Consider the following 9,566-nt stretch of genomic DNA (forward strand, 5'->3'; position numbering starts at 1 on the left):
CAATTAGGCACTGATGGGACAGACATTCACTCACAGCTCCAATTCCAGACAGCTGTGCCTCACAAGCCAGCGCACACAGTCACACCCACAAACACGCACGTGTGTGCATTTTACTCCATCTGCCAGTTGCCCTGACAAGTCCCTGGGGGACAGGAGGAGCGGCTGTGGGGAGAGGCTGTATGTTGGGAGAGGGGCGACTAGGGTGGGTGAGAAACGGGGGGAGGAGAGAGAGATTGGGGAGAAAGAAAGATGGAGAGAAATACAGAAATAGGCGACAAGAGAGATGAACAAAATGGGAGAGAAGCATAGAGAAGAGAGAGCGGAAGAAATGGGGGAGAGAGACGGGGAAAGAGGTGCGTGTGCGTGATGGGGGGACCTAAGAGGAGAGGGAAGGGCGGCGATGGGGGACTGGGAAGGGAGGCTGGCTGGGTGCGGGGGCTGGGGGTGATGGCGGGAAGCGGGTGGAGCTGCCCGGCTGGCCGTGACCTCACAGCCCCTGGCCCAGCTCAGCCCTGACGTCAGCCCCTCCTCCCACCCCCGCCCGCGCTGGTCTTCAAAGGACCCCCAGCTCTGTGGCCACAGAGAGAGACAGCGAGCCAGAGGGAAAGAGCCGGCGGACCCACAGCCATGACACAGGTGTGTGAGCGTGTGACTGTGGCCCTGTGGGGGACCACCACGACATGTGTGACCATGTGGAGGGGGAACCATGTGCGAGAGATTTCATGCGTGTGCTCGTGTGGGTGACAACCACCTTCTGTGTGGGGCAGCGACCACGTGAGGCTGTGTGTGCGGACGGCCATCCCACCTATAGGGATGTGAGATGTGACATGTCCATCTTTATCTTGCTATAAATCCGTGTATGTCTGTGTGCCGGGGAGAGGGAGGGGGGAGAGAGAGGGAGAGCTGCTGTATTTGCCTGACACGTGGGTCTGGATTTCTACTTTTAGGTGTTCAATAAATATTAACTTGAACAAATGAAATTGCCGACATCTGATTGCTTTTGACCTATAAAAATGGCAATTTCATACGGTTCAATTTCAACTGTTACTATTTCTTCTGAAACTCTGTCCCGTTGCTCCAGACCCACGGCTGGGTGTCTATGTGTTTGTTGCCGTGTGGGCATCTCATCCTGTTGTTGCTCCTTCCTGCTGAAAGGCATGTGTCCCCAAGTTCACCTGTGTGGCTGTCTGGGGGTCGCAGGATCCCTAAGTTCTGCCTGAGAGCAGGTGTCTGGGGTCATCTTCTAGAACATGAGTGTTTTCCTGTGTGGGCACATTCTGTGTGTTCCTTGTCATGTGTGAGTATACGTGTGTGGGGTGTTTCCACAGTCGATACACGTGTGTTTGTGCATGTGGCTGAGATTACAACCCTCTGGATGCCCACCTATCTCGGTTCTCCCAGCATGAATTGGGCCACCCCCAGAAACTCAGGCAGGGCCAGGTTTGGGGCAAAGGGACAGAGAAGGAAAATTCTAGAAGAAATAATAATAACTGTTAATATTGAGAGATTACCGGTGCCAGGTAAAGGCTCCATCTCAGCTCTGTCCTAGAGAAACATAACGTGAGCCACATACATCATTTAAAATTTTCCAGTAGCCACATTAAAAAAAGTAAAAAGAAATAGGTGAAATTAATTTTAATAATATGTTTTATTTAACCCAGTGTATCAGGGGTTGGCAAACTTTTTCTGTACAAGGCCAGATTGTCAACATTTGAGGTTTGCGGGCCATACGGTCTCTGTTGCAACACTCAACTGTGGCGCAGTGTGAAATCAGCCATAGACAATATGTAAACAGACGGGCATGGCGGTGTGCCAAAAAAACTTGATTTACGGACACTGAAATTTGAATTTCATATAATTTTCATGTGCCGCAAAATATTATTATTCTTTTGACTTTTTTCAACTATTTAAAACGTAAAAACTATTCTTAGCTTGAGGGCCGTAGTAAAAAGGTGGCAGGCACTGGGCTCTTGGGGCCAGAGTGTACCGACCCCTGCTCTGTATCAAAAATATTGTCATTTCAGTCTGCAATCAATACAAAAATATTATGGAGATATTTTAATTTCTTTTTTCGTACTCAGGCTTCTAATTCCGGATGTGTAAGCACATCTCACGCAGACGCTACAGTGTCCTTGGAAATACTTAATCTGTATTTAGATCTCGTAAAATTTACAGTTGAAAAGAAGCTTCACAGATCCTACTCGTTCCAAACATACTTAAAAGCTTTCCCATAACAGTAACAGTGTTTACATTTAAATTAAATTAAATTAAATTAAAAATTCAGCTCCTCGGTCATACTGACTGCATTTCAGGTGCTCAGTAGCCACCTGGGCCCGGTGACTCCTGTAGTGGACAACACAGATCTTTCTCTTAATGACTCACTTAACTCGTAACAAGCCCTTGAGGTGGGAACCCGTGACCTAGGAGGCAGCTTAGCATAGAGAAGGATGATGGAGCCAGGCTGTCCGAGTGACCCCTGGCAAAAGAATTCACTTCCCTGTGCCTCAGTTTCCTCATCTGTATCAGGAGAGGGTGTTCAGATCCCAGCTCCTCCTCTTTCCAGGTGTGACCTTAGCCAGGTTGCTGCCTCTGTGTGACTCAGTTGCGTCATCTGTAGAATGGAGATGATAACAGTACAGACCTGATAGGGCTGTTGTGAGGATTAAAATAAGTTAGTTCCTATAAAAGGCTTAGAGCAGCACTTGGTACATATCATACTGCATTATTCTTTTACAGGTATATTATTATTACTATCATCGTCTCAATACTAAGAAACTTTTGATTGTGAGATGAATCATTATTTTATGTGCCACTAGGAAAGGGAGGGACCCTGTTAAACCGTGACACTCCATTGAGTGTAATCTTCATAGATTTAAGAGCTGTTAAAAATGTGACAAAATGCATTAGAATCAATATAATCAGGCATTAAGCCCTGATAACTGTTTGCCACAATTTTTCATTGATGAAAATAACTTTGCAGTACCTAGGGAATTTTCTTTACAAAAAGGGGATGTTATCATCGCCTTGGGAAAAATACCCAGGAGGTCTTCTCTTTCCGGAGGAGGATTTCAGGACTCTTTTCCCTTACCCTCCCCTCTCTCCGCTCCCAGCAGGACGGCTCCAAGCCCACCCCCCCAGCCCGCCACTGCTCCGGCCTGGCCCGGCGGGTACTGACCATCGCCTTCGCGCTGCTCATCCTGGGCCTCATGACCTGGGCCTACGCCGCGGGCGTGCCGCTAGCCTCCGATCGCTACGGCCTCCTGGCCTTCGGCCTCTACGGGGCCTTCCTGTCGGCGCACCTGGTGGCGCAGAGCCTCTTCGCGTACCTGGAGCACCGGCGGGTGGCGGCGGCGGCGCGGCGGGCGGCGGCGCGGGGGCCCCTGGACGCGGACACGGCGCGCAGCGTGGCGCTGACCATCTCGGCGTACCAGGAGGACCCGGCCTACCTGCGCCAGTGCTTGGTGTCCGCCCGCGCCCTGCTCTACCCGCGCGCGCGACTGCGCGTCCTCATGGTGGTGGACGGCAACCGCGCCGAGGACCTCTACATGGTCGACATGTTCCGCGAGGTCTTCGCCGACGAGGACCCTGCCACCTACGTGTGGGACGGCAACTACCACCAGCCCTGGGAACCCGCGGCGGCGGGTGCGGCGGGCGCCTACCGGGAGGTGGAGGCCGAGGACCCCGGGCGGCTGGCGGTGGAGGCGCTGGTGAGGACGCGCAGGTGCGTGTGCGTGGCGCAGCGCTGGGGCGGCAAGCGCGAGGTCATGTACACCGCCTTCAAGGCGCTCGGCGACTCGGTGGACTACGTGCAGGTGAGCGGAAGGCCTCCCCACGCCCCGTGACTCGACCCCCTCCCCCCACAATCCCACTTCCCTCGGGTCCTTGGTTGGATGTAGAGATTGGAACAAACCTCTTCCTTCCTCTTTTTATTCATTCATCCATTCAGTGTAGAGATTCTTTCCTTCATTCACTCATTCTTGCATCCATCTATCCATTCCTCCAATATGGACATCATTCATTTTATTCCTTCCTGTATCCATTCAATGTAGAGATTCGTCGTTCCTTCCTTTCTTCATGCGTTCATCCATTTGATGCAAACTTTCCTTCACTCTTTCACTCATCCATCCATCCAATATAAAGGTCATTCATTCTTTCATTGATTGATTCATCCATTCAATCTAGAATTTCTCCTTCCCACCTTCCCTTTCTTCTTTCAGAGTAGTCTTTCCTTCACTCATTCAGTCATCTATCCATCTGATATAGAGATTATTCATTCCTTTATTCATCCATTCAATGTAGAGATTCATTCATTAATGCATTGCATTAGTTTTCTATTGCTGCATAACAAATTACCACAAATTTGGCAGCTTGAAACGAAACACGTTTATTATCTTATAGTTTCCATGAATCAGGAGTCTGGGCAAAGCTTAGCTGGATCCTCTGTTCAGGGTATCATCAGGCTGCAGTCATGGTGTCAGCTGGGGCTGGGTCTTATCTGAGGCTCAGGGGCCTCTTCCAAGCTCATGAGTTTGTTGGCAAAATTCATTTTCTTCCAGTCGTAGAGCTCACGGTAGCTTGCCTCTTCCAGACCAGCAGGAGAAAGTCTCTGACTTCTAGACCTTCTTTTAAGGGTCTCACCTGATTAGTCCAGGCCCATCCACAATCATCTCCCTTTGATTAATTTAAAGCCAACAGATTAGTGAACTTAATTATATTGCAAAACCCCTTCACCATTTCCATTTAAAGGTAATATAATCATGGGAGTTATAGCCCATCATTTTGGTCATATTCTACTGGTTAGAACAAGTTACAGGTCTTGCCCACACACCAGATGAGGGTATTATACAAAAGCATGGGTCTTGGGGGGGGTGGAGGGGAGGACAATCACCTTAAAATGTAATTAAACATTGAAAATAACTAAAAAATTTGAAGTTATGTTCAGATAGGCTGCAGAGCGCCCCAGCTGCTTGCCACCCCTTGATCCCTCCCTTCAAGCACCATTCCCATGCAGGAATCTGGCCTGATCCTGGCCCCTTTCACCCCACAGGTCTGTGACTCGGACACGAGGCTAGACCCCATGGCACTGCTGGAGCTGGTGCGGGTGCTGGATGAGGACCCCCGAGTGGGGGCTGTTGGGGGGGACGTGAGGATCCTTAACCCCCTGGACTCCTGGGTCAGCTTCCTAAGCAGCCTGCGGTACTGGGTGGCCTTCAATGTGGAGCGGGCTTGTCAGAGCTACTTCCACTGCGTGTCCTGCATCAGTGGTCCCCTAGGTGAGCAGGGGTGGGGCTTGGGAGGGCCATGGATGGGGTGGAGAGGGAGAAGGGGAGCTGCAATGGGTGGAGGATGTGATTGAGGTTGGGGACAAAGATGGGCCTGGGGCAGGAATTAGGGACAGGAATGAGATTGGAAGCTGGAGTTGGGGATGGTGTTTCGTGTTGGGAATGGGTTGGAGAAAGGGTGTGGATGGGGATTGGGGTTGGGGCTGGGGAGGGTTGGGGAGAGGGATAGGATGGGGTCAGAGTCAAGGACAGAGTTGGGGCCAGGTTCTGCATTAGAGATAGGTTTTTGGATGAGGAGGAATGGGGGATGGGGCTGAGAATGGATGTGGGATTGGGGATGTGGTTGGGGTGGGTTTGCTGTCAGAGTGATTGTGGGTCAGGGACAGGATTGGGGCAAGTTGGGATGGGTATGGGATTGAGGATGGTTTTGCGTTGAGAACAAGATTGGGGCTGCAGTTGCCGTTGGAGGTAGAGCTGAGGGTGGTATTGAGATGGTTAAGGATGAGGTTGGAATTGGAGATGAACTGGGGTTGGAATCAGAGATAGGGGATGGTGTTGGCGACAGCACAGGCTGATGCTCCTGTACTCCCCACCCCCACCTAGGCCTATACAGGAACAACCTCCTGCAGCAGTTCCTGGAGGCCTGGTACAACCAGAAGTTCCTGGGCACCCACTGTACCTTCGGGGATGACCGGCATCTCACCAACCGCATGCTCAGCATGGGCTATGCCACCAAGTAAGCTAAGGGGCCGGGTGGTCGGGTGTGTGCTGGAGGTCAATGAGTATCCCGGAGAGCGTGTGTGTGTGTGTGTGTGTGTGTGTGTGTGTGTGTGTGTTGGGAATTCTCCAAACTCAAAGTAACTTGCAGGACAATGGGCCCTCCCAAGGAAGACATTAGGGGAGATTGGAAGATACCATAGGGACAGAGGGGGCATTTGCATTGAACCATGTGACCCAGTGGACTTCACCAAGTGGGGCAAGGGGAGGGTGGGGAATTCCACCTGGAAGATAGAATGGAGATGGGCCAAGATGGCCCTACCATGGAGAGCAGCCATTACTCCAAGTGAGGTGGGAAGGGAAAGAGATAAATAGATAGAGTGGGACCTAACTAGTCAGAGAGTGAGGGAGACGAATCAAGTGGGAGAGGAGGGGAGCACCCAAACTCTAGTAGGTGTCTCGGGAAGAAGAGATGTAATTCAGTGAGACTTGAGGAGGATGGGCTAGACCAGGTGAAGTTCAGGGGAAAGTAGTTTGTACAAAGCTAGACCCAGTGAAAAGGCCAGAGAGAACGTGGGGTACGCCAGGGGACCCCAGGCATTCATTCACTCAACAAATATTCTTTAAGTGCCTCCAATGTGTTAAGCTCTGGGGATACAGCAGTGAACAAAAGAGACACAAATTCATGCTTACGTTGAGAGAGACAGACAATAAATGAGATAAATAAGTAGATGTATAGTATGTTACATAATGACGCCTGCTCTGGAGATAAATAGAGCCAGGAACAGGGGTAGGAAGTTTCGGGGTAGGGAATGAAATGTTAAATATGGTGCCCGAGGAAAGAGAGGTAGGGAGGCTGACATAGTGCATGTGGAGCAATAGCAAAGGAGAGTGTCAGGGGAGGAAGACAGAGAGTTACCAGGGGGCCACTCGTGAACGGCCTCTGGGCTACGGCAAGAACTTTCAACTAAGATGAGGGAGTCCTGGGAGGGTTCTGAGCAGAGGGCTGACATGTTGTAACAGGATCCCTCTGGCAGCTGTTTTGACTGCAGAGTGCAGGGGGATGGGGGTGAGCAGGGAGGCCATTGAGGATGCCAAGTGACACAGAGGAAGGAGACTAAGACACTGTCACGTACACTGCCTGTGGAGGTAGAATAGATGACCCCTCCTAACAAACTGACTGCTGCTGGCCACCTGATGACCTTCCATAAAAGAGATTCTAGCCTGGTATGGGCTTAGCTGGATGGGGTTGGGTTTGACTAGTGGTGTCGCCATGGCCACAGGAGGGGACTTGATGGTTCCCTTGAGAAGCTCTAACACATGGGCTACCCTAGGTAGGAACCACGCCTGGCTTGTTCCTTACCACGGGGCCAGCCAGTAATGGTGAGCACAATCGTATTCGTAATAGATTAGTGATAGCATTAGTAACAGCATCCGTCATAACCGCAATGATATTAGTAATGCAATAGTGATATTAGTCATAGTAAAAACAGCAGTGGTAGCTAACGTTTATTGAGCAAGTACAATATGCTGGTCCTAAGTACTTGGCATTTAATCCTCATTCCGTCCTCACAATAGCCCTATTCGGTAGGAACCATTATGGACCGCATTTTACATACAAGAACACTGAGGCCCAGAGAGGTTGAGAAAACTGGCCCCAGTGGCCATCCGGCAGTGGCGCCCCACTCCTGTCCGACCAGCAGGGGGAGCCGTGCTGATCCCTCCTTCTCCCCGGGTCCAGGTACACCGCCCGCTCCCGCTGCTACTCGGAGACGCCCTCGTCCTTCCTGCGCTGGCTGAGCCAGCAGACGCGCTGGTCCAAGTCGTACTTCCGCGAGTGGCTATACAACGCGCTGTGGTGGCACCGGCACCACGCGTGGATGACTTACGAGGCGGTGGTCTCGGGCCTCTTCCCGTTCTTCGTGGCGGCCACCGTGCTGCGGCTCTTCTACGCCGGCCGCCCGTGGGCGCTGCTCTGGGTGCTGCTGTGCGTGCAGGGCGTGGCGCTGGCCAAGGCGGCCTTCGCGGCCTGGCTGCGCGGCTGCGCGCGCATGGTGCTGCTCTCGCTCTACGCGCCCCTCTACATGTGCGGCCTCCTGCCCGCCAAGTTCCTGGCGCTGGCCACCATGAACCAGAGCGGCTGGGGCACCTCGGGCCGCAGGAAGCTGGCCGCTAACTACGTCCCTCTGCTGCCCCTGGCGCTCTGGGCTCTGCTGCTGCTCGGCGGCTTGGTCCGCAGCGTGGCGCACGAGGCCACGGCCGACTGGAGCGGCCCTTCGCGGGCCGCCGAGGCCTTTCATCTGGCCACCGGGGCGGGCGCCTATGTGGGGTACTGGGCGGTCATGCTCACGTTCTACTGGGTGGGCGTGCGGAGGCTCTGCCGGCGGCGGGCGGGGGGATACCGCGTCCAGGTATGAATCAGGTGCGCGGGGCGCAGCCCAAGGCTGTTCAGGGAAGGCACGAGGAGACCTGACGGGGCCCCAGGGCCGTGAACTTGCTGGGCGATTCTCCCTGTGGAAACAGGAGGGCCTGTTTCCCTCCTCTGTGAAGCGACGGGGTCGACCCAAGATTCCGCAGCCTGGACTCTTTTGGGGCAGGGACTTGTGGGTCTCTGGGGAGGGGTATTTATTGATCAGGGTGTAGATTTTTAGGGGCAGGGGGGAAAGGAGTCCCTACATGCTGTACTGGGGCCCCCTATTTCTCCCTGTTCTTATTTAATCTGTATTTGTACTGTGTGATTAGGATATAATAAAGAATTTTATTTATTTTCTTCTGAGCGTCCTCCTTTTTTTGAGAACCAAGGGGTCTGGGTGGTTGAGAATTGAGGCCTCATGGCTCAGTCTTGGTGCCAGCTGTTTGAATCTAGACCCGATACTCTCTTTCCTCAGAGCCCTCTCTGGGAAGACAGGGATATTAATCCCATGGGTCAAGGTTGTAAAGGTGAAATTTCTCAACGCCTCATTCACAGATTCTTATGGAGCATCGACTGTGTGCTAACACTGTTAGGCACTGTGGACAGAGTTTTCCCGGTCCATCCACTTTGCTACTCTCTAAGAAAGGTAACTCAAACCTTCTCTCCTCAAACCCCCAGCATCTCAGTTTAGCTTGCTTTGTATCTCACTGAGAAAACAGAGGTGACAAGAAGAAAACTTTCAGAGTCCCCACCTCCACATCTTCCCACTCATCTGTGTCCAGCCTCACACAGGCCACCTTCCCCCGTTACTGAGAGTCAACAGTCTGTGCTCTGAGCTAATGCCAACCCCTTCCACTTGGGCACTAGACATCATGTACTCAAAGATCTCCCTCCCTTGGTTCTTCCCACCTGCTCCTCCATCATCAATTTTCCCTCCCTCCAGGGTCTTTCCCATCAGTACTCTAAGGTGCTGTTACTCTCTGATTTGTGTGTGTGTGTGTGTGTGTGTGTGTGTGTGTGTGAGGAAGATTGTCCCTGAGCTAACACTTGTCCCCATCTTCTTCTATTTTTGTATATAGGACGCCAAGACACATGGCTTGATGAGCGGTGTGTAGGTCCGCGCCTGCGAACCCCGGGCCACGTAAGTGGAGCAT

At 52.3% G+C, this 9,566-nt stretch overlaps 1 protein-coding gene across 4 annotated transcripts in view; it reads left to right on the top strand.

The window, feature by feature from the left end:
• The window catches only part of HAS1 (hyaluronan synthase 1), a 57,853-nt gene extending 49,106 nt beyond the window's left edge, over positions 1 to 8,747 (top strand). For all 4 annotated transcript variants that reach the window (XM_087421212.1, XM_087421210.1, XM_087421211.1 and 1 more), the window contains 5 exons: positions 560 to 636; positions 3,114 to 3,812; positions 5,048 to 5,269; positions 5,882 to 6,018; positions 7,741 to 8,747. In XM_087421212.1, the coding sequence (XP_087277338.1) occupies positions 560 to 636; positions 3,114 to 3,812; positions 5,048 to 5,269; positions 5,882 to 6,018; positions 7,741 to 8,416 (1,811 nt within the window). In that variant the 3' untranslated portion in view covers positions 8,417 to 8,747. The remainder of the gene's footprint in view (positions 1 to 559; positions 637 to 3,113; positions 3,813 to 5,047; positions 5,270 to 5,881; positions 6,019 to 7,740) is intronic.
• The last annotated feature ends 819 nt before the right edge of the window (positions 8,748 to 9,566 follow it).

Source organism: Ceratotherium simum, chromosome 33, assembly GCF_057802395.1.
Source record: "Ceratotherium simum simum isolate JZ-2026a chromosome 33, ASM5780239v1, whole genome shotgun sequence".
NCBI classification, from domain to species: Eukaryota; Metazoa; Chordata; class Mammalia; order Perissodactyla; family Rhinocerotidae; genus Ceratotherium; species Ceratotherium simum.